This window comes from Acanthochromis polyacanthus, chromosome 22 (genome assembly GCF_021347895.1).
Source record: "Acanthochromis polyacanthus isolate Apoly-LR-REF ecotype Palm Island chromosome 22, KAUST_Apoly_ChrSc, whole genome shotgun sequence".
NCBI classification, from domain to species: Eukaryota; Metazoa; Chordata; class Actinopteri; family Pomacentridae; genus Acanthochromis; species Acanthochromis polyacanthus.
In genome coordinates, this window is record NC_067134.1 from 28,393,369 (window position 1) to 28,419,338 (window position 25,970).

Sequence of the window (25,970 nt, forward strand, 5' to 3'; positions counted from 1 at the left end):
GTCAGTCTCCAAAACGGCAGAAAAAGTCGCTAGATTTGTGGCTAGTTGCTTTTGACAAAAAAAGTCGCTAGGAGCTTTGAAAAGTCGTTAAGTTGGCAACACTGGCGCCGCGCTCCGCATCAGCTCGTGCTTCTAGTGTGTGTGTGAATGCGTGAACTGATGACGTCAGGCCGGGCGTCACATAAAAACTCACAACTCCATTTATATCGGTTATAGTTTTCTGATTTTATGCGGAAATTGTGAAATCAAGCGAGACCCGCATATTTCTGTTTTATTTTCGTGGAAATGTGAGATTCTTGTGGGAATTATGCGCTGTTTTGCGGGGATTATGTGGCCTTTTGGGAAATAATTGACCCCCGCATAATCAACATTAAGCATTTTGGTGATTAATGCGGGAATTCATGCGATCGCATAATCGCGTTTTTCTGGAGGGTCTAACATTAATCTCCAAAACCAGAGAGTTGTGCACATTTATGCATTTAGAAAAACAGCTGTAACTTAATTAATGGCTAATAATTATTAATTATCCTCAACATGTAGATAGGCTCAGTCAGAATCTAAAGGCCAGTCATACTGTTTCTTACATCAGACACATAAAATAAACACTGATTAGAGCATTTTTATGTATTTGTTCTCAATGGATGTGCTTTCCAATCTCACATGTGCCCTAGATACTACTGTCTGAATGATAATATAACATCACACACGTCTGAGTGACTGAACACTGACTTTAACAGACCCCTGAAGCAGTAATGTTGTATAACTCAGGTCTGGGAAGGTCTTTGTTGTCATTGATGAGTCTAATTTTAAGCTGCTCACCCAAATGCCTGGTTGTCCTACCTCTGTTAACTGGACGTCGTATTAAACCCGTCCTGTGGTTTTAATCTACCCAGTTATCACATCTAGAATCTACTCCAAACAGATCTAATCAGCTCATTTACCTAAAGGAGCCATTTTAAGTTGTCTTGTAAACAAGTTCCCTCTGTTTGTATTCAGAGTTATCAAACCACAGTAAGGTAGATTATTTGTGGCGTTTCATGTGTCGTATGAGCTGAAAGCCTCTTCTCCCACCTCTCTGTCGCTCTGCACTCAGTCCTCCTCCTCTCCTAATTGGATTAATTAACACTTTAGCTTTGAAGTGACAGTAACAGTACACAAGAGCCTACTCTGTGGGTCTGTTTAAATGCCACTTTTTCAGTGCAGAGCGAGAAGCTAAGATGAGAGCGAGAGATAGAAAGCACTGAGTTTATCAAAAAAAAAGAAAAGCAAACCTCAGGAACTTACTGTGTTCTAACATGAAGACTGATTTAATTCATCAGCTAAAGGTATTTTATAGCAGCAGTGTGATCATTTCATTACCAGCTCACAACAAAGACACTGGCTAGCAGATCTACAGAGGAGCTACTTGATATTATAGAAGAACGAGGCCTTATGGTCTGGATCAGAACTCAGGAGTTTCACCAGAAAACAGTCAGGTTAGCAGGTTAGCAGAGCTTCATTCCTATCTGAAGAAGTGCCTTCCAAGGGTTGGTTCTTGTACAGACTGAGAAGAACCCTGAACCTAAATGGCTACCACAGCATTCTGCAGCTCCATGCAGAACCTTCTGGTATGTTCCAGTTGATCAGGAGTTCATCCTACAGCAGATAATGACCCAGAACATCAGCCCCAGCTCTGTAGAACCACCTGAGGAACAAAGAACCAGGTGGTTGAGAACATGGAGTCTCCAGACTTAAACCCATGGAGCTGGTTTGGATGAACTGGACAGAAGAGTGAAACCAAAGAACCTACACGAACCTCACATTTATGGGAACTTCTGCTGAAAAGCTGGAAGAACCTCCAGAAGAATGTTTGGTTTCCATTGAGAAAAGAATGAGTGTGTTCAGCTGTTAGATCTGCCAAAGGAGATTCTTTAATGAGTCAGAAGTTCAGAAGATTTATTTTAAACTTCATGTGTTTATTTGTTCTGTGATTTCATTTCAGAGAACATTCAGACGTTAACATGCAGAATTGACAATAAAAAAGGTAGTGTCTACAGATACGGCACTTTCCATTTGCCAGACAGATACGGACCCGTACGCGAGTCTCGCGAGTCAAGAAGCTGCTAACCACTGCGAACTGTTGAAAGGTAAGCAAAGGTTAAGGTTAGGGTTGGTGTTAGGGTCAGGTTTAGGGTCCGTACCTGTAGTACCGATGCTACGGGTCCGTACCGCTAGCGTCTACCGGGAGTCACGTGACCAGATCTTGCGTATCTGATTGGCAAATGGCAAGTGCGGGTCCGTACCTCTAGCAGTGTTCTAAAACTTTTGACCGGTAGTGTATCTGGAATTGAGGGGATTCAACTGTAAACATCTAAAATTGAATTACAACTTCAACATCAGTTACAGACTTCAACATCTGCAGCTGAACCATGGATAAACCGTAATAGTGAGATTCTGTGAGGGCTGTCGCTGTGAAAATCTGAAATGTTCTTTTTGACTAGAGATATTACATTAGAGCTATATGCTTTACAGATCCAGTCTAACTTTAAATTGTTAAAGCTTCCTGTCATACAGTCTGTTAAAAGCAGCTTCTGCCCTTTGACTTCATATTAGATCCTATTAGATAAGATCTGCCCTCTGGATGTTCGACCAACCAGAAGAGGAATACATTAAACAATCCTCTCCTTCATTTGCATACACCTCTTCTCGTTTTACCATCTGAAACACCAGAGGCTGTGAACTGTGAGGAAGAGGTGCTGCTTAAAATTTAACTGTCCAACTATTTTTATGGGGGTGATCAGGCCAAAACCATTCCTCACATCGAGGTGTCTCCATGGTTCTTTTTTAAGCAGAAGGCAGCCGGTGGATTAGTTCATCACTCTCCCTGGTATTTAGTTATAAAGGGAACCATCACTCCTGTGTTCTAATGCTTCATTGTGTTAGCTAATGGTGTTGAAAGGCTCATTGATGAGCCTTTCAACACCATGGCTCAGTGGGTAGAGTGGCCGTCCTGCATCCGTAGGGTTGCAGGTTCGATCCTCAGCCCATCGCGCTCACGTCGAGGTGTCCTTGAGCAAGACACTGAACCCCTAATTGGTCCTGGTGGGTCGTGGTTAGCGCCTTGCATGGCAGCTTCTGCCATCAGTGTGTGAATGGGTGAATGTGATGTATCATGTAAAGCGCTTTGGGTATCTTTCAGGTATAGTAAAAGCACTACATAAATACAGACCATTTACCATTATAAAACCCTTGTGCACTTATGTTAGCGCATGGATAAAAGTGTGAGTTTTACTGGAAAACCTGGAATCATCTGGATGATCCCAGACTTTAGAATGGTAGTTATTTCTGGAACTGTTGTGCAGTTAAATCTGGAGCAGTTTCCTAAAGTTTCATATAATAATTCATGAAGTTCTTAAAGTAAGACTCTGAAGACTCGGATTTTTACCATATACACATCACATGCAGACTTTCTGTTGGCTGCAGGTTCTGGATCAGTCTTTGTTCAGTAGTTTGTTCCAGAAGTGAGTCTGTCGATTCAGAGCTGCACCTAAATCACTCTGAACTTCTTCATTAACTTTTAAAACATTTCTCCACACAGTCGTAATTATAAGAAGTCCTTGAATCACTGTGAAGTCAGAACTGCTTGCTTGTATCTCAGAGGTCTTATTGAACCAGATTATCTGAGTTCAGACTGTAGGCTCAGAACCAGAATGAGAAGCAGAACTTCTGGGTTCAGAAGGAAAACGCCCTCTTAATTTTAAAGATTAACTTTAAACTTTACTTTTTCATGAAGCTTGTAGTTGTGTCTGCTCAGCTGATCCTGAAGCATCTCTTAATTCTACGTCTATAATACTGCAGCTTTCCTTCAGCCTCCACATTTATACACCATTACATGTTACTTTTAATATTTATTAAAGGATATTTACACGTGTATACAATGAAATTACCTTCAAACACGGTTTTAAAAAAGTTAGAATACAACAATCAGACCATACCTTTTACTTAATTAGATATTTTACAAAATATTCCTGTTTTATTAAATTACAGATGAAAAATAGTAAAATCAGAAAAATTTGTGAATTTAAATGTTCCCTACTATATATATATATATATATATATATATATATATATATAAAAGGAAAAACACTCATACATACAACATACATATTTGCTCCTATTGTTGTTTGTTCAAAGTTTTCTTTCAAAAATGGCAAAATGGTAGCTTGGTTAAAAGGGATTTCATTTGTTATTTTCCATATAAAATGTTTTATTTTGCCAAATAATAAATATCTGTCATGATTATGTCAACTTAATAAAAGAACACAATCCAAACTATTTGTGAATCAGCTCATTTTATTATTGTTTAGCTCATTAGAAGGTGGTTGGTATTAAATTCAGACGTTATTTAGTTAATATTTTTGTGATATCCAGTCATTTTTTATTAATAAGTGATTGTTTCCATTATAAATAATGATGGAGTTTGTAAAGACAAGATCATAATGAAAATAAAAACATTACTTTATTTACTTTTAATTAAAATGTATGCAGATATATCCCAGGTAAATGTCTGTTCATCCATTCAGTCTCAACCAACATTAATTTGAGCTGAAAAACTTTATCTATTGTGTCAAATATTGATCTGGACAAAATTGTGAATAATTAATTATAAAGCCTGTTAATAATTAGATCAATATTTTAATCTCGTTCCTCCCACTGATTTAAATATTTCACAGTCAGGATTCATTTTCTAAAGCTGGACCTGATTGGACGCTTTGGAGGGCCGGTTTCGGCCCGCTGACCTTATGTTTGACAGCCCAGTATAGAGAGCTCCAGACTATGAGTGTTCTGTACAGGTGAGGTCCGTCTCAGCTGATGATTTCTGGCTCATTAATCAGAATCTCACATTAAATCCTCCATAAACACAAACGTTAAATAACCAGAATCATGACGATTGGCTAGAATCAGTGACATCACAGCTCGCTCTCTCTCCGCTCCCTCTCTCTCTCTCTCTCCGCTGCTCACGAGCCGCGGTGTGGTGCGCGAGACTCCGAAGCTGAGCGCGCGCGAGGTTTTTTTGTTTTATACTTTGTTCTTAATAAGAGAAAAACGGAAATCGGCGAAAAGCTCCAGCAGCTGTTTGTGTTTGTTGTTGAGAAGAGAGAAGCTCCGGGAGAAATCCACGGGAGAAATCCACGGGACTACAGCAGGTGTGACAGCCGCGGGAAACTTGGAGCGGAGGACAGAGGTGGAGGAGCCTCGCCATGAAACATGAGTAAGGACAGTAACGGAACCGGAGGGCTGCAGCCCCTCTGGAACTTCACCGGTGAGTTCATTAATAAACACTGGAGCCAATAAGAACGGATTCCAGCAGGTGTGCAGATGTTCAGGTGTGCAGATGTTCAGGTGTTTTACTGGAGCCTGAATAAGTTCATGTCCAACTCAATAATCACAATAATCCGCTGCATTAAACACTATAAATACTGCTATAATCTGACACTATAATAATGTAAGAATACTGAATAAATACATTTCAGGCTCTACAAACACACCTGCTCCTACATTAAACACCAGACTACCAGTACTACTACTATCACTGCATAGTTATACTGTATAACCTAACACAGTAATACTGGAAGAATTCTGGTAAATAAATGGAACATTTCAGGCTCTACAAACACCTGCTTCATTAAAACAGCCTTGAATTAGTAATAACAGGAGAAGCAGGTAAATTCCAATCAGATACGCTCTATTCTATTCTATTATTTATTTTACATCTTTATGTTCTAAAATACAAACAGAGCAGCAGTAGCAGGGGCAGTGGTGTTTATTTTCTGGTGGTGTTTCGGTGTTGCTGGTGTTTCCTCGGGGCCAAAGAGGAAAATGTAAAGATGAGGAGGGAAAAAAGGCGTGCAGGAAAACAGAAGAAGTGAAGGAGGAGAACAGAACCAGAGCGGTGGGATGAGGAGATTTAGGCTTTCAGAGATTAAAAAGCTTCAATAAACTCCTTCTCCTCTTCTTTTTCCTGATCTTCTCACGTCTTGGCAGAAAGGCTAAAACAGAGACGATGAATATGGGACGCTGGTGTGACTGCAGAGAACATGTAAGGAATCCTATGAGGAAATGTTCTGCAGCGTGTTGATGGTTACATGGATGTTAGAAAGACTCACAGCTCAGAGGATGCTCAGAGAGACGTGAGGAAAACCTGTGTGATGTTTTATTGTGGCTGATTTAACAGAAAACATTTCAGTCCAAAGTTGTGCTGATGGTAGAGTTTACCGAAACGACTGACGGTTTACGGTGGAATGAGATCATCATTGGCTATAAATCCAGATGGAAGAGGATGACTGAGAGGATGACTGACAGCTCTGAGTTCTAGATAGAACATCGGGGGGTTGATGTGACGTTCCCCTCCATCTCCATCTCATCCGTCTCTCCTCCTGGTTCCATCTTATTTCCAGCCTCTCTCCTGCAGAGAACACATCTATCTGTTCCATGATGTTGAGGTTTTCTTCATTACAAATTAACCCTCAGCATTGATTAAGCCCTAAACACTCATCTCTGCTCATCACAATCACACATTTAGAAGTTTATTTCCCAGTAAAATAATCCCTTCATGCCTTTAAATGGGCTTAGATGTAGAACACATGGATCTGGGAATATGCTAATTTTTCTGCTCGCCTGCAGCTCCAGCGTCTGTTCACCTTCAGCTGGTCACTAGTGGAGCAATTAGACAGTGGTTACTTCTGTCACCTCACAGCTAGAAGATCCCGGTTCGTGTCCCGGCCTTCCTGGGATCTTTCTGCATGGAGTCTCCATGTTCTTCTGTACATGTGTGGCTTTTCTCCAGGTTCTCCAGCTTCCTCCCACAGTCCACAAACATGCTGAGGTTAATAGCTGGTGATTCTAAACTGTAAGTGTGAATGTGAGAGTGATTGTTTGTCTCTATGTGTAGCCCTGTGATAGGCTGTTACCTGTCCAGGTGAACCTTCACCTTCAGTCAGCTGGGATAGACTCCACCCCCACGACCGTGATGACATTTGACTGAATCTGGTTTCTGTCCGTTCTTTAAAAGCGAAGGCTCTAAAGTCCAATAGATTTGATATTTCTGCTTCAAAAATCACCCACAGGTCTGATATAAATATCACTGCTGATTCTATTTCTGTTTCTATTAAGTAATTAAGTAATCCACTGGTTATTTTCTCCATTTATTAATCTGCCAAGGAGTGATGATCATCATCTGTCTGTCAGTGAACATTGCATCAGCTGATTGTGATCCTACTACAAATCCACCACTGAGGACTTATCAGGACTTATCCATCAGAAATGATCCAAGGAACGAAATTGTGGGGGTGTTTCTGAGTCCCATCAATTCCCGCAACCCGCTACATATTTAGGTCACGTGATCCAGTATCCGTACATAACAAACACACCCCTGTGATCAGGTCATTTAGTTTGTGGGTACATCTGTATTGAATGGACACATTCTATTGTGACGTGATTTCTGCCACGAAGTTTTGGAACATTTCCTCCGTTGGAAATGATCCAACTAGGCAGCCATGGAGGAGGACTGAGCAGCCGTGGAGGAGGACTGAGCAGCCGTGGAGGAGGACTGAGCAGCCGTGGAGGAGGACTGAGCAGCATGGAGGAGGACTGAGCAGCCGTGGAGGAGGACTGAGCAGCCTTGGAGGAGAACTGAGCAGCCGTGGAGGAGGACTGAGCAGCATGGAGGAGGACTGAGCAGCCTTGGAGGAGGACTGAGCAGCCTTGGAGGAGGACTGAGCAGCCGTGGAGGAGGACTGAGCAGCCTTGGGGGAGGACTGAGCAGCCGTGGAGGAGGACTGAGCAGCCATGGAGGAGGACTGAGCAGCCTTGGAGGAGGACTGAGCAGCCTTGGAGGAGGACTGAGCAGCCGTGGAGGAGGACTGAGCAGCCTTGGGGGAGGACTGAGCAGCCGTGGAGGAGAACTGAGCAGCCTTGGAGGAGGACTGAGCAGCATGGAGGAGGACTGAGCAGCCATGGAGGAGGACTGAGCAGCCGTGGAGGAGGACTGAGCAGCCGTGGGGGAGGACTGAGCAGCCGTGGAGGAGGACTGAGCAGCCTTGGGGGAGGACTGAGCAGCCGTGGAGGAGGACTGAGCAGCATGGAGGAGGACTGAGCAGCATGGAGGAGGACTGAGCAGCCATGGAGGAGGACTGAGCAGCCTTGGAGGAGGACTGAGCAGCCGTGGAGGAGGACTGAGCAGCCTTGGGGGAGGACTGAGCAGCCGTGGAGGAGAACTGAGCAGCCTTGGAGGAGGACTGAGCAGCATGGAGGAGGACTGAGCAGCCATGGAGGAGGACTGAGCAGCCGTGGAGGAGGACTGAGCAGCCGTGGGGGAGGACTGAGCAGCCTTGGGGGAGGACTGAGCAGCCGTGGAGGAGAACTGAGCAGCCTTGGAGGAGGACTGAGCAGCCGTGGAGGAGGACTGAGCAGCCTTGGAGGAGAACTGAGCAGCCGTGGAGGAGGACTGAGCAGCATGGAGGAGGACTGAGCAGCCATGGAGGAGGACTGAGCAGCCTTGGAGGAGGACTGAGCAGCCGTGGAGGAGGACTGAGCAGCCGTGGGGGAGGACTGAGCAGCCGTGGAGGAGGACTGAGCAGCATGGAGGAGGACTGAGCAGCTGTGGAGGAGGACTGAGCAGCCTTGGAGGAGAACTGAGCAGCCGTGGAGGAGGACTGAGCAGCCGTGGAGGAGGACTGAGCAGCATGGAGGAGGACTGAGCAGCCGTGGAGGAGGACTGAGCAGCCGTGGAGGAGGACTGAGCAGCCTTGGGGGAGGACTGAGCAGCCTTGGAGGAGAACTGAGCAGCCTTGGAGGAGGACTGAGCAGCATGGAGGAGGACTGAGCAGCCATGGAGGAGGACTGAGCAGCCTTGGAGGAGGACTGAGCAGCCGTGGAGGAGGACTGAGCAGCCGTGGGGGAGGACTGAGCAGCCTTGGGGGAGGACTGAGCAGCCGTGGAGGAGGACTGAGCAGCCTTGGGGGAGGACTGAGCAGCCTTGGAGGAGAACTGAGCAGCCTTGGAGGAGGACTGAGCAGCATGGAGGAGGACTGAGCAGCCATGGAGGAGGACTGAGCAGCCTTGGAGGAGGACTGAGCAGCCGTGGAGGAGGACTGAGCAGCCGTGGGGGAGGACTGAGCAGCCTTGGGGGAGGACTGAGCAGCCGTGGAGGAGAACTGAGCAGCCTTGGAGGAGGACTGAGCAGCCTTGGGGGAGGACTGAGCAGCCGTGGAGGAGAACTGAGCAGCCTTGGAGGAGGACTGCCTCTCTGAGTGTGTTTCTTGTTGCATTCTAACTCAGTTAAACATCCCAGAAGAGATTCCTGAGTTCTCTAGTTCTACCCTCGCTGGTTCTGTTTCCATGGAGGAGCTGGACTTTATGTTGTGGTGAAAAATGAACCCGCAGTGAGTGAAAACATCTTGGAGTGAAGAGTTAAATATGTCTTTATTGCCATTTTTGTTCATATAGTCCATGAATGAGTTGCAGCAAAGTTGAAAAAATGCATTGTGGTTCCTAACTCCTTCACACCTTTTTATTGTAGACTGTTTGTGGAACTTTGTTTTTTTACGACTAATCTAGAAATGTCTGTTTTAATATATTTATTCTGATTTGAGCTTTTCTAATGTATTTATTTACATGCACAGCTTGTTGACGTGCACATATACACAGTGAAATAATGAGGAACAGTAGAGAAAAGCTGGAAAGGAAGATCTTATCTCAAAAAGAAACAGCGCAGAAGTATTTTGGCTCCAGAAAGGAAAATGTTGACAGAAACCAGAGACTGTCAGCAGAAATCTTGTAATAGTTGCCTCTACTGGAGACACACCAATGATCTGTTGCACCGTTTAAATCAGCATCAGAGAGCTCTATCAAAGAGGACAAAGCCACACCTGAATGAATCAACAGTTAAAAGAAATGGAACCGTTTTGGAGCCTCTGCCAGTGTTGGACCATGAGAACAGTTCCAAGCAAAGAATCACTGATGTGGTAAATTTATCCCTCATGAATGATAAAATGCTAATTAACAGAAGGTTTAAAACATGATCCAGTCACTGGACAGCCAGAACTCCATCATGCAGATATTTCTCTGGAGCCGTTTTAGAGTGGGATGAAAAACACAAATGGAACTCAGACATTTGATTAAAATCCAGCTGGATCTATGAGGCTCTATGTAAGTCTGTCCACCTCATTAATAACCCCAACAGAACAACATGTGTTTCCTGGACCCTAAAGGGAGAACATGACGATGAGAGAAATGTCGGCTGCTTAGAGTTCTACCAACAATATGGACGTTTTTCTACAGTTTTATTCATATTCAGCATATAGCACAGAAAATAAAAACATTATAATGTAGTTTTTTTCCCCCAATTTTCTATTTAATTTAACTTCTAGGCTTTTTGTAAAGGATATTAGGGGTTTTTGGACATCAATACAACTGAATAATTTTTGATTTCAAGACAAAAAAAATTAATTTCTGTTTCAAAAATGGAAAAATAAAAGCTGTTAGAATCATAAAAAAAAAGGCATAGTCAAATATGATTTTTGGAAATTTTCTACGAATGTTTTTTTGTTTTGAAACCAAAAATGGAAGTCACATTATTTACTCATTATTACTCTGACAAGGAACACGGAGGAGTTATGTGATGATCAACATCTGTCTGTCCGTATAATCACTCAAAAACAGACCAACGGATTTGGATGAAATTTTCACTGAAGCTCAGAAATGACTCAAGGACCAAGTGATCAGATTCTGGCAGTGATGCAGCTTTTAGTCTGTATCCACAGATTAGTTAAAGATTTCTGTATCATTGCCAGATAGCAGCACGGCGTCACTGTAACCATGACAACCAGTGAACACTACATCAGCTGATTGTGATCCTACTACAAATCCACCTCTGAGGACTTATCAGGACTTATCCATCAGAAATGATCCAAGGAACAACTGATTAAAACTGTGGGGGTGTTTCTGAGCCGCCGGCTACATGTTTAGGTCATGTGATCCGGTATCCGCACATAACATACACATACAGAACACACGCCTGTGCTCAGAGCAGGTCATTGTGTTTGTGGGTACATCTATAGTAAATGGGCACATTCTATGGTGACGTGATTTCTGCCACAAATGTTTTCAAGGTTTCAGCCATCAGTAGTTGGGTTTCCATTACAGTTTTTCGCAAAATAAAAGCGATATTTCTAAAATTTCGACAAAGTATATTTGCGCTTTGAACGTGTTTCCATTGAAGGTTGTTCTGGGCAGAAGCATCGTAACTCTCGTAAAATATCATCCCGCGAGATTTCACTGCAGGAAGATTCTCCTTCATTTCCGTTTCTATCTCCTTCTAACACTCTGCATTCCTCTGCTGTTTGCTGTCTGGTATGGCAGTGATGTTTTTCTCAAGAATAAGGGCAAGAAAAGTCTGGGTCTCCTCTTTGTCCACACGTACCGCGCCATGTTTACTCCGAGAGAACTGGTCATGTGACCAGGTACGTCACGTCCAGTGACGTAGAATTGCGGAAAACGCATTTCCATTGCGCTTTTGCGATATTTTTCAATATCGAAACGTCTGAAGAACCACCTCATGAGAGCGTAAAAACTTTTTAGCGATATTTTACTCCTTTTTCGAAATTCAGGTGTTTCCATTACCAGTTTTTTATTGCAGTATTTACATTTTGTGCATATCTAAGGGTAAGGGTGAGATGATACAACGACTGAGCAGCCTTGGAGGAGGACTGAGCTCTCTGAGGGCTTTTCTAGTTTTAATCGTGGTTCGTTCGACAATGAAAAATGAGAAAACTAAACCAAAGCATCATTCCAATTTGGATTTTAGCAAATTTCTTCTTTTTTCTCTCATTTGAAACAGAACAGACTGAAGTCATAATGTGAGTGTTTTAGGCTATTTCTTCTGTTTAATGTCACAATAAACATAATCAAATCTTTAATTATTAAATCATGTTAGTTAAATTCTCTATCTGTGGGATTCTTGCTGTTAAATTCTGTTAGTTTCTAGATTTTCAGCGTGAACTCAAACAGTCACTAAGAACACCATCATTTCATTCAGAAACATTAAACTGAGTTTTTATTCCTGAACAGCTGATTATTTTGTCCAATAAACTGATTGTTAAATGCCTGCAGTCACCATGGTAACAGGTAAATAAAGAGCACAGCCTCCATTTTAACTGAACTTCAGTATGAATACATCCCAGTGCAGAACCCGACATTTATTTAAAAAAAACACATCACTAACACGAGTAGATTTTTTTCAGCTTTTTTTCAGCTTCTACATCGTTTACCTGATTTCTGTTTTCCTGAATGATAAAAGTTGAAATCATTTATTCCATTTAAATCTGTTTATTCAGGTTTAACCTGACAGCAACTGAAGATGAAAATATTTCTCAAATATTGTGAGTTTTTATAACATAAATAAATATGTCAGTAAATGCTGTATGGTAAAAAGTCCTGATCGTGTTAAACTGTTTTTCTGTCACTGAATATTTTCTTCATTCCTGCTGCTGTTCTCTCGTCATAATAATCCAGATTAAATGCAGTTTGTCGCAGCAGCTTTCTAGTCCTTAATAAAGTAGATCAGACTGGTGTAGAGTAGAAGTCTGTTCCAGAATATCTACCGCTCTTATCTTGCATTTTTCTTCCAGCTCTTGAATGTATGAAGAACAGACACACAGAACTTTTTAAAGGCATCAGATTGTGTTTTTAAACCCTCTTCTGCAACACGTTAATCATCAATGACTTCACTGTGGAGTTTAAACTTCTATTTGTACTTTAGATGGCTTCAGATCTGGTTTTACACTCAGATCTTACAGGTGTCGACTTAAAGAACTAAAATAATTAGCTGTAGTGGAGACGGTTCTGATGGTGTTCCCGTTTATGGAACCCAATGCCAGGGTTAGCGACAAAACCACCAGATATCAGTGGTTAGGGTGAAGGAGTTTATAACTCAGTGACAAAATTAACATAAAAATGTGTTCAAACAAAGGAAAACAGGGCTGGTGGATAAATAAAACCAAACACTAGACTCCTCATCCAACCCTGAACACACCCTCAATAAACAGAAACTACTACTGAGTGCACAGTGATCGTTAATGAACTAACTGGACCTGAATCTCCACCTCTCAGTGGCTCAAACACCTACAGGACACCAGAAGCTGTTTTAGCAGAGGAAGCAGAAGACACCAGGACAACCTGTTTGTTAAACCCCAGCAGCCCCACTGACAGTCTGCTGGAGATTCAGCTCAGGTGTGGTGATGCTGGGGTCTTCTGGGAGGAGGAGTTGTGGTTCTGGACCAATCCAACGGGTCAGGAGGTGGGTAGAACCAGGACTGGGAGGAGGTCTGGATCTCCAGGTAATCAGTCCTGATGTGTAGCAGGTGGATGTGGAGCTCAGTCTTCATCCAGCTGTGATCAATCAGATCTCCAGAAATCATTCCATCACCCAACCACATGGAGACAGAACAATCCACCTGATAGCCTCAGGTTTTCTACCAGATGTTCCTCATCAGTGTCCTGAATCCATAAATCAGAGTAAACTAATCCTCCTGTTGGGTTCGTTTATCGGGAACACCAGCCATGTTTCTAGGTCACGTGTAATGCCAGAAACCAAAATATCCTAATAAACATAGTTTATATCTCAAGGTACATTAAAAGACCTACATATAAAATAAAATAGTTTAAAAATAAAAGGTTGTTTTTTGTGTGGTTCATAAATAAACACGTCTTCTGCTCATGGTGGGTAAAAATGTGAAATTAACCATTTTCATTTGAAACTTATTAAACCGGTCAGAAGAAGATTCATCCTGAAAGAATACTTCACTTTAAAATGAGTCAGTTTGACCTGAAACATAACAAGAAGGTTATGTTTCCTGTGATCAGGAGATGTTTGTCTTTGAGGTGAAACGGCGTCCTCTGCTTTCTCTGATCGGCTGCGTCGCTGCAGAAAAGATTTCTAATTCATTTTGGTGGACCAGAAAATCTAGTTTTTAGGGAAACATTCATAACATTGCAGTCCTGCCATGGACCCACTGTTTGACTTCTGACACGTTGTTCTTCTGAATACCATCCCAGAAGTAAAAATCCGAGCTTGTCCTGTGTGGACGGGTTTCCTCATTCATGCTTCAGTTTACTGAGGACCAGCGTCTCCTCTGCTTCCAGCCGTTAATGGCCTACTTTCTGAGGACGTTCACCGTGAGGCTGTATGTTTGCGTCTGAATGTTGTCACTCCCAGATGATTCTTCTGGAGCTTTCCTGTGAGCTGGCATCAGAACGCCACTGAGGGATGTGGAGATGGAGGGAGAGGGAGGATGCAGAGGGGTGATAGAGGAATTAGGGGATCTGGCTTTGACGGGAGGAAGATGAGGATTTGTTCCAGCTGCTGGAGAGAACTGGAGTCTGGTGGCGTTGGAGCTGATTATGCTGACGTTGCTAATATTTAATTTCTTTGGCCATCATTAATTTAAAAAGACTGCATATAAATAGATCAAACGGTGTTGGCCGATACCTCAGTGGCCATTATTTCCGTCTTTTATAATAAAGGTTTACTGCTGACTGATAAATCTAGAATATTCTACGTTCCACGGCTCTAAATCTTCACATCGTTTCAGAAGGAAATCGGTATTCTGTTATCAATGAAGTGAGTCTGTGATGAATGTCTGATTGTACTCCTCCATTGCGCAGATTTGTCCTGTACGTTGTTGTTTAATGTTTAGTTGAAATTCCTGAGAATTGTGTGTAAAATATGCTCAGCTCAGTAAATGACATGGATTTAACGCAGACTTTGATGTTTGTTGCTCACCACGTGAACGTTTCACTCAGACGTGGGCGAACATTCGATGATATCTGATCATTTTCAGACAGAAATCCACCCTGATGGAGACATTTTTCTGAGGACATCTCATGCAGATGTAGATATGGTCATTGGAAGCCACTGAGGGAATTCAGTGGAGGAAATAAGACAACAAAAGTTCATTATGTTCCATTTGTTCTTGTTCTGCTGGAAGTGTTTTCCTCATGATTATCAGAGCTGGACTTTAATAGCTTTAAGAGAATTCTGGTGGATCTAGAGAGCATAAAGATAGAAGAATATCACTAATTATTTACAGAAACATGAGGTCACAACGTTGTTTCTGCTCATTCAAAGTGTGTGAAGAGAAGCTGGTAGAAAAGAAGTCGGAGAAAGTTCAACAAAACCAGGATTTGTTCTGATCTGGATTCACTGAGCTTAAACTAAGCATCACATGAACCAACAGGAGGAATTTAAAACGACAATACAGACTAAAAGCAACACAAAAGGCGAAAATACCAATTAGTAGACTTATCAACATCACTGCCCACCATTAAAGCACAGTTTGACCCTAAAAGTGTTCTGTTGACCAAGCTGTAGCCGTTCTAACAGCAAGTCAGCCAGTTTTAGAGTTCAGCTCCCTGGTGCTTTTAATGGTTCAGAGAATAAGGAAAGTACAGAAAACATCATTCAAACTGGTCTGGAGGCTTACAGCAAGTCTTATCAGCCTCTGTTTTAGGGTTATGTAGAGCGATAAACTGGCTCTGAGATTTCTAGCAGTCAACAGGAGAAAATATAAACCATGGATCTGTGTTCATCGGGGAAAGAAAAGGTTTGGACGGAGACTAAACCTCAGAATTCTCCAGGAATGGAAATGACATTTTCAACAAGGTTTTAGGCGGTTTGTTGAGAGTTCTGTGCATGTCATGTTTTCACTGTTTCTATAAAAAAAAAACTTAAACTGGAAAACAACCATCTGGTAAAGAACTTCACCAGTTTTTCAGGTGGATTGACCTCTTTCCCGTCTCCTTTACTTTCCACCATTTAAAAAGCCTGAATTCAGAAGCATCCATCTGCTTTTTAATCATCACCATAAACTCTGTTAACTGGACGAGCCCTCAGTAGAGGGCAGAACCACGCCCTCTGCTGGCGAGAACCCTGTCCTTCCTATACAAATGATGCAATATGTATCAATTTTGATCATCGTACGTATCTCCCTCCCTACTTGATCTGCTGACCTGTAACTCCACAACTGAGCAGGGGACCTTAGACTGATCTTCAGTGCCAAGTTTGATTATCCTGACTTCAGCACTTGCAGAGATATCGGAACGGACATAGCCACATACATACTTACCCAGCCAGATACCGCACCGAATGCAATAATCCCACTGACGTTCGTCAGGCGTGGTTAATGAGCATTCGTACCTCGCTGCTGTCAGGAATCTTATTAGAACTGAGGTGTTTTCTGATGAATGAAGCAGAAATCATCCAGGTTCTGTGTCTTCTTCTCTCAGGTCTAACCCTGATGTCTCTGAACTGGACCGGCTCAGCAGCATTTTAACTTTTATTCTCTCTGGAATCCAGTTTAGGAAAGATACTCCCTGTTTGGAGGAAGAAAAACACACATTCAGGCAGAGAATAAAGGCTGATTCCTGTACATCTTTCTATCCCTGTGATGCCTCATAATCAGATTATTCCGTTTCTTTTCCTTCCATGTGGAGCCCATACGTGTTCTCAGCTCATGTTCTAACCGTGTTCCTGCTCTAAGTGACTGGAAATCACTGCCATTCTCACAGATTTTCCACCATGTGTGTCAGAAGCAGGAGGTGTTTTCCCTTTAGCTGAATGATGTTTCTATTTAGGATCTGTGTTTTTAATGTAGCCTTCATAAAGTTTTAGTTTTCGGTTCCTCATAAAGGAAATACTGCAGTTTTGGACGGTTCATGCAGTTTGCTATCGTTTCACATTTATGTGATTCTGGGATGTCTGCTCTTCTGTTTCATCCCAGATGTTTTCATATTTTCAGAGAAACTTGTTTTAGCAGGATTAAAATCTATCTCTGCACAGTAACGACCCAAAGAAGTCGACTTTAGTGGAACGTGAGCAGGAAGTCATTAATGATCATTTCCATATTCAGTCTTTATTCAGATAGAATACTACTCATTACATTAATTATTACAGCCACAGATGGAGCCCAGAGTCCTGAGGTTGTTGGATTATTTTTACTAGATGTTCTTCATGTGTAAAGAAATCAGATTGTAAACTGTAAATATTCTAAGCGGCAGTGCTAGCCTATTCTGCTAACCTCCTGTTTGTTATCTGTTAGCGAGACTGATTTAAAAATAGACCTATAAGGGTTTTAATTGATTGGGATTCCTGTTTTATTGGTGTGTCTGTCTGCAGACTCTATCCAGGAGGTCACAAACTCTGGTTTTCCTCCTTTTTTTGCCCTTTTCAGGACAAACGTTGCCTCAGTGATGCGAGCTGCTCGTAGCCGTCTGGAATTACTTTTGTTCAACAACAGGGCAGGTTATGGTCATCTCTGGGCTGTGTGGTTGTGGTTCAGTGGGTTTTCTAGTACGTTCTCTTAGTCTCTATAGGTTTCAGTTTGTCTTCAGGTTTGAGCCCAGCTTCCATTAGCAGAAAAGTGTTACTGACAAACATTTCCAGTCTAGTATCTCACAGAACGATAAACTGGAACTAAAATATCCCAGAAATGCCCCGAAATGCTCTCCTGATGTGGATCCACCTTTAGATTTGCTGCCAGATTATTATTTTTTGGACCAGTTCTTTCACCGGTGGTTGTGTTTAGTACAGACTAAAACATTTAAAAACAGATAAGATGACTGTAGATGGTTTTCCAAACAGAATCCAGTAAACGGCAGCCAATAAAGAAAGCCAGACCAAATCAAACATCTGTCCATCATCTGTACAACATTTAATCCTCATCAGGGTCCTGCTATGGGTATGGGGCTGGAGCCATGCAGACAGATCCCAGGAAGGAGAACCAGGGATCTTCTAGCTGTGAGGTGATGGTGGTCAGCCCCACCAAATACAACATGATGGTCAAACACTGGAACAGTTCATTTATTAGTGTAGATGACTGCTTTCCAGCTAACCACAGATTTAACATAATGATGGATCTGGACCAAAGAATAGGAGAGAAACACACCAGAACCCAACAGAGTGACAGCAGAAAGGAGCTTTCTAACACCGTGAATGTGTCAAATAGAATAGCTAATGTCTCCACATAGAGCCTCAGAGCGCCGCCGGCTCGGCTCTGTGAACGATGGATTGGTGATGCTGTGAGGAGCTCGGGGGGCGAAGAACAAACTGAAAGCGGAACAAGAACAAACCAGTGGCCTGGCCGGAGGACAGAGACGAGAAGAGATGAAGAGATGAAGAGGAAGGGAGGAGGATGTCCACAGATGGACAGAAACAGAAACAGACTGGAGGAGGAACAAAGGATGGAAGACGACTCCTGATCACTGACAATACAGACAGTCTCTGTATTAAAGGATAGTTCTGCTTTATTTCAACCCAGGATCTTTTCAAAAAGTGTGGCTGTTAACTGATCTAAACAATCCTGCTTTACTGAAATAATAAGACCTTTTTAATGTTTGTAGATCATACTGTAGATGGAGCCCACAGTGATCTAATTCAGCTTCTGAACCCCAAAACCCACTGACTGCTTTTAAAGACATGTTATCTGTTAAAAAAAAAACAAAAATTACACTATTTATGAGAGCCAGAAACAATGAAAAAAACAAGAAAAAAGTGTCGGATTCCCAAGTTTCTGCAGCTCACAGTTATCAAAATGAATTTATTACACATTTCTCATTTAAAAATAAGGGCAAAACACTAATAATTAGCACTAAAAAAACAAGCAAGACTCCACAGATCAGCTGTGAATCCTGTAAAACTGAACTGATATTAGACTAGTATAGAAACCATTTCAAACTTTAAATAACACAACAGAGTTCATAGTTTTCGCGTATTCAGAGACACCTGTGGGAACTTTATGTTGTACATTAGAATCCAGTCCAACAAATTCAACCTTTGCTCGCTATTTTTTATGATTTATGGCGTTTTAAGTTCCAAACAAAACCCACCATTAGATTGTCTCCACTTCCAGTTGTTCTGTTTCCATGGAGATGCACGACTCTGTGTTGCTCTGACAAATTAACCAACAGGAGGAACAAAAAAAACAGCAAAAAACAACAAAAAAACACCAGAAATCTGCTTGTTTTGGTTGTTTTTCCAGATGTGGTAGCATGAGTTTGTAGTTCCACTTCTACTGTCTTTCTCACATGTGTTGGTGTCCTACAAGAACACTTCTTTACCCAAACATACTAGAGGTCATTAATCCCTACAGGAGTGTTGGTCATCAACTAATTAATCTGTTAATTAACCCCTACAACTCATCTCTGTCTGTAAGTTAAATATTTAAAGTTTTATCCATGAAAATAATCTCTTTCTCTCTTGAAATGGCTGAAATGTTAGCCTAGCCGCGCTAGACAACCCACGGCAACGAATTTAATTCTCTGCCAGGGTGGGTCTAGTTACCCTCCATAAGGCTCGAGGCTGGATTCTCCTAAAACTGGCCGGACCAATCACCATGAAGTGTAGAGTCAGAAGGCGGGCGTAACTAAGTGACGACAGAGGCGTGACGATTCTGACAGAAACAACCGGCGCACAATAAACAGTTATCTTTGGACTCGGCTTTGTCCACAGCCCTTAAAGATTTGAAGCTAAAATTCAACTTGAAAGATAAACAAAGGACGGTACTGAAGTGTTTCATTGAGAAGAAAGACGTATTTGGACTTATGCCGACGGGATATGGCAAATCCTTAATATACCAGTTGGCTCCGCTGGTTGGGAAGCTAATGGGACTTAGCCACAATCCGCCAGCGCTCTAGGAACTACGTCAGCCTATTCGTTGCGCTGATTGGTTGTATACCTACCCAATTGCTGCAGAGTGATTTGAAAGACAACCTTTTAGCCCGCCTCCCTCCCTGTCGAGCGGCCCTAGACCCTTGTGCCGTCAGAAACATGGGTCTAGCGCGGCTAGGCTACTGAAATGTGGCTTTCTCTAGAATATGCAGATCTATGAGGTCCATAAAGGAAGAGGAGGGAAAGGTTTTTTTACAAAATGTGGTCATCTGATGATGTCACACCTGATAGTTTATAGATGATAGAACTTTGATCATCTTCTGGAGACGATGTTTTACCTCATCTGGAAGAAAAGAGCAGAGATGTAACCGATCTCCAGCATCATACATGAAATAAACCAACATGTGGATGAAGACAGAACAAACAGGATGGAGATCCTTTAATACGGATGTAGAATGGTTCTCAAAGCAGATCATTTCTGTTTACCTTCAGTCAGGATCAACATTTTCAAGCCTTTGATTCAAACATGTTTAGCCGTGATCATCTCTGTTCTATGAGTCCTTCAAAGTTGACTGAAATGATCCGTTATTTTATTTATCTGCACTTGCCCAGCCTAATGTTTTAGAAGCAGTGCATTCAGTATTTCTAACACTTAATTCTGTATGACAGACTGATTAATGTTTAATAACTGGACTGGATCTGCACTACAGGTATCCATAATTCAGTTCAATCAGATGTCTAAAATGACGTTCTTTTTCTCCACAGTTGTCATTTTAGATATCCACCATCACTATAACTAGATCAATCTGTGTTGTTTTTACTGCAGATGTTTAGTAGTTGTTCCACTTTGAGAGATCTACAGTTTAATTCAGAATCTTTAATTCTTTATCTTTAATTCCCTTTAAGGCTTCTCTTTGTCACTTTTAGATTTAGTCTTAAATCAGGTTTGAACTATTTAAAGTGACTCTGTAGAAATCTCAGGCTTGGATTCAAAGTCTTTAATTAGAGCTCTGATGGTTTGAAATGATGAAGCAGTTACCTGTAAGCTACGACAAGTCAGAGGGAAATGTGGTTTTCCTTTTGTTTACCTCATGGCGCTGCAGCTGCTTTTATGCCATCAGATCAGAGAAACCTCAGGTTGTACTAAATTACAACCTCAGACTGTTTGCTGATGAGCTTCTCCTGTTTCTGAGCATCTTATCCTCTCCATTACTTCTGTTCACGCTGTTTAAATGCTTTACTAGACCAACATCCAATGGGAAGCCTCATGTTGCAGATCTGAGCAGTTAACACTGAATTACTAATACCTCTATCAGAATTATCTAATAAACATGTTTAAAATGTGCTTTAACACTGAATAGCTGGAGTGGATTTGTATTGAATCTGTAAAATTCTTCTTCAGCTGCTTCACTTCCAGTCAAACTAAACGATTCCAGATTGAAACAGATTTCCATGAAATGCAGAAAAACAAACTCATTCAAACAGGAAAACATGCAAACAACTGAAAAGTAAAAGTCCCTGTGTGCCCTGGAGGCAGAAATAAAGCAGCTTCATCTCAGACCTCAGACACTCTCCTCTGATAAGTCAGACTCATGGATGGAAATCCAGCAGAACATTTAATATCACCATACACCCCCTGTCAAAAGTTTTAGGACACTGTCTCATTCAAATAAAGTAGAACCTGTCCTACAACTTTTATTTCATCATATGGATGTGATCAGGACAGGACTCTGATCATACATGTAAAGTTTCAGGCAGATTGGAGCATGTTCAGGGCATTTACACAGCATTTGAAATTTCATGGCGAAGGATCAAAATTCCAGAGGCCGCCACAGACACGCCCTTTGACTTTGGAAAAAGATTTTAATAACTTTGGATCATTAAGGCCTCCTGTATGTACTGGCCCAATTTGAGGTGAATTGGAGTTTCCCCCTAGGAGGAGTTCACTCTAGAAAAACATGAAAAATGGGCAAAATCTGACATTCAACACAAAATAGCTCACTTCCTGTTGGGTTTGGAATGTGGCTGTCACTGACTTTTTGTTCAGCCTGATGTGCTGCATATGTGTACCACATTTGGTAGATACACCCCCTGTCAAAAGTTTTAGGACAGGTTCTACTTTATTTGAATGAGAAAGTGTCCTAAAACCTTTGACAGGGGGTGTAGTTCAGTTCTGACAGACCAGTCTGTGTTGTTGTGCTCAGGATGCCTCAGAAAACAGCTGTTTGTTCATCTGCTAATGACAGAAGGTTTCTAATGTAGAATCAGCTTCAGGATAGAAGTTTAACATCCAGACTCTCCTCAAATAAAACGTCTCCAATGAACCCTTAAAATCTGCTCTTCTTTGGTTCTTCCATTCTGGTTGGGTTTCTGGTTCAGCCGTTATCATCCAGGATGCAGACGCTCCATCAGCAGATTATCACAGCCTGCTCCAATCAGAAGATTAGCTAGCCCTCTGTAGAACCAATAAAAGAGCAAACAAACTGCAGCTACACAATGAATCAGTGCCTCTTCATCTGTTTTATGTGATACAACTCTGATAATGTAATCACCTGTCAGGACTCAGAGCGTGACCCCGTCATTTTCTGGTTAAATGATTGCTTCTTTAGAGGAAATAGTGGCCAGCCTCTCTCTGTTCTGACAGCAGGAACAGTCTGGAGGTTTGTCCTGTTAACCAGCCTGGTGGCCTCAGCAGCTCCTTCAGGGATTATAGACGTCAGAACAATCCAGCTCACCCCATGAGGCCCAAAGAGCAAAGCTAAAGCTCCAAACGATTTATATTGAGGGTGCTGAAAGAGGAACATCTACACCACTGTTCAGGAGTTTACTGGTCCACGTGGCGTCTTTATTTCATTTTGGTTCCATCGTCTGGGAACAGAAATAGAAAAATACGGAAAAATCAGCTGGATTTTAAATCTGTGTATCACTTTAAAATATTAACGTTTATGCTTTTTTTAATAGCATCTCATTCTCCAGTTTGGTTGAAGATGATAACAATAATACCTTTATTATAAATAAAACAATAATTTTGGATAAAACACATCCATGCTAACTCTAAGCCCTGCTACGTTGCCATAGCGATGAATCCACTAAAAAGTCATCATGAGGTTTAGTTTGTTTAGTGCTGTTGACCAGTGGAGCTTTTCTACATGTTTTATGAGACTGAGCTGTTAGAAATGATAAAAATAAACCTTATTGCTAGCTAGCCGCGCTAGACAACCCATGGCAACGAATTTAATTCTCTGCCAGGGTGGGTCTAGTTACCCTCCATAAGGCTTGAGGCTGGATTCTCCTAAAACCGGCCGGACCAATCACCATGAAGTGTAGAGTCAGAAGGCGGGCGTAACTAAGTGACGACAGAGGCGCGACGATTCTGACAGAAACAACCGGAAACAACTAGCCTAGCCGCGCTAGACAACCCACGGCAACGAATTTAATTCTCTGTCAGGGTCGACAACAAAAACGACAACAGTCGTTGAGCTCCATTAGCACTGACTCTGAATAATCTTTCTGTTAACATGTCTGTAATATACTTGAGCTTCACCCATTGACTGTATAAATAAGGCTTCATTGAACTACCACATCCTCTGATTTTCAGCGCTCTAGGAACTACGTCAGCCTATTCGTTGCGCTGATTGGTTGTATACCTACCCAATTGCTGCAGAGAGTTCCTAGACTCTTGTGTCTTCAGACCTGGGTCTAGCGCGGCTAGGCTACCTTATTGCAGCTTTAAAACTGAATTCTTTGATGATAGAAACTGTAAGAAGTGAATTTAAAATAAAGTTTCTGGGTTGATTCTGTGGTTCTGATCACACAGTTTCTGATCTTTTTTTGGTTTTCGAGTCTCATTGTGGAGTTCTGTTGAAAATAAAAGTTAATCATCGATCTGGGTTCAGTGCTCCACATGTGCCTAACCTTAACCCACAAACTGATGTGAATCCTTCAGAGAATCAACTAAAGGAGCTCCTGTTCATGAAAACCAGCTCAGTGGTTTTACAGGAGATCAAGAATTAATTTAATGCTGAACCTCAGAGTCGTTTTTTCTGCCACAGATCTGTTCTTTCCTTTTCTTTCCTCTGAGCTCTCTGGCTGCTCTGTGATCAGTATTGCTTCAGATTTCCCTCCTCCTTCATTCAGAGTTTTAATCCCAACCTCTTCCCTCCACACCAGTGCTTAGTCAGCAATAATAAATTGGTTTTTCACCGTAATTTGATGAACTTTCATTCCTTCTTTTGCATGTTTCTGCACTCCACATAAAACCCCAGAGGACGTTCTACGCTTTCCTACACCTGAAGAACATCTGAAATAAACTAAAAAAGGCTTTTTCTTCAACCTGCACCTGAAAGAACGCTCCACTCAGCAGAATTTAAGCAGAGACATTTGAACCGGAGTTTGTCATGTTTGTCCCTGGAGGTAGTTAGAACTGATCTGATAAACGCAGAGAACAGAAAAAGGATGGCTTTAAGTCTGGTTTTATCATTCTCTGCTATTTTCCTGTCCTTTAAACAGATGAAACATCTGATCAGTGTGGGAATGAGCTGATAGTAAATAAACACCTCAGATATTCTAACAGCAAATTATTTAGTTTTACGGCCAAAACATGTTGACACTTAAAGATCGATGACTAAAGAATATTCTGTTAACTGGACCTGCTTTAGCACAGCGATTGTTGGTCATCCAATTCAGTCCAGTGTTTTTGTTTTTTTATGGATTGTAATAATTTTGATCAATTAAAACAGTTTTATCCGATTTGAAAGTTCAGAATGTGTATGTGGACAGTTATGTATATTTTTCTGATTTTAACTTGTCCTTAATTGTATTTTTGGCTCTGTGTTCTTGGGTTTTACAGCTTGTGCAGTTCTGGATCCACTAGTGGATGTTTGTCATCTTAGAGGAACTTAAAGTGACAGAAATTATATCAGCTGACAGTTTCTGCTTAACTTTCAATTAAACACTAAAATGTAAAATGAAAACTAACAGATTAGAGGCACAGTAATAACTAGAAAAGCACTCAGAGCTCAGTCCTCATCCAAGGCTGCTCAGTCGGATCATCTTTAATATAAATGGCCTGACACTGAGCACAGGTGTGTGCACGTTATGTAGGATGGATTTGTAGTAGGATCACAATCAGCTGATGTAGTGTTCACTGGTTGTCATGGTTACAGTGATGCCGTTCTGCTATCTGACAATGATACAGAAATCTTTAACAAATCCATGGATCCAGACTATAAACTGCATCACTGCCAGAATCTGATCACTTGGTCCTTGAGTCATTTCTGACCTTCAATGGAAATTTCATCCAAACCTGTTGGTCCGTTTTAAAGGAATATTGCTGACAGATGGATGGACGGACGCTGATCGTCACATAAATCCACTGCATTCCATGACAGAGTAATAAATCCAGGCCCCAAAGAAACTCAGTTCAATGAAAGTCATTACTGAGGCTCAGATCTGTTGTTTTGTCCGCCTTTGTCTTCGTCCACACTGAGGATTCCATTGTTGCAGAAATAGAAAGACACCAGATGAATTTAATCATCCAAGGAGGATCGTCTTGGTTTTTCCACGATGGTGAAAGTGTTAAAGAAACAGGTAGTGTCATGGACAAACCCTGTTGTGGACGACCAGGTGTATCAGCCCAAACTAAAGGATTGGTCACTGCTAACCCCCCAAGAAATTACTTCCCTAACCCTACTATCCCTGTCCCTAACTCTACTCACCCTACCAGCCCTACTAACCCCACAAACCCACCCCTCCTACCCCTCCTACCCCTCCTACCCCTCCCACCCCTGTCTTCCCGTATCTCCATCCTTCGTTGAGAAGTTCCAGTCCAACTCTTTCTTTTTTCCACAAAGCCATATTTAATCAACATTGTATTTAATGAGGTTTCCTGTGTCCAGACTTGACTGTACTTAAAAAATGTTCTGTCATTCTTCACTTGGCTGTAGGGCTTTTATTGCTCCTCCCTCATCTTTAAAATACCCTAAAGGTGTTCTCTTAGATTCAGGTCAGGCTACATACTCGGCCAGGACATGCTTTTCTCTTCTTCAGAAACTGTTCTCTGACTTTTTTCAGTGTGTCTTTGATCGGTATCACGCTAGAATATTCTTTTATCTTTAAGTCATCTGGTCTCTACCTGAGGGCCTCTGCCTTCAATGTAATCATTCTAAAGTGTTTGTTATGAAAGGAAACACTAGAAAAGAGCATTTATTGAAGGTGATCTTTATGTAATAGTGCTCAGTGTGTGCTCACTTCTTTTTTATGTTGTGTC

At 41.8% G+C, this 25,970-nt stretch overlaps 1 protein-coding gene across 5 annotated transcripts in view; it reads left to right on the top strand.

The window, feature by feature from the left end:
* Window positions 1-4,977: 4,977 nt before the first annotated feature.
* LOC110957778 (muscarinic acetylcholine receptor M4-like) overlaps window positions 4,978-25,970 on the top strand; it is a 58,520-nt gene continuing 37,527 nt past the window's right edge. For all 5 annotated transcript variants that reach the window (XR_007939457.1, XR_007939458.1, XR_007939459.1 and 2 more), the window contains exon 1: window positions 4,978-5,302. Coding sequence is in view for 1 of the 5 variants with exons in the window: in XM_022203980.2 (XP_022059672.1) it covers window positions 5,248-5,302 (55 nt within the window). In the remaining 4 variants the exon portion in view is untranslated. The remainder of the gene's footprint in view (window positions 5,303-25,970) is intronic.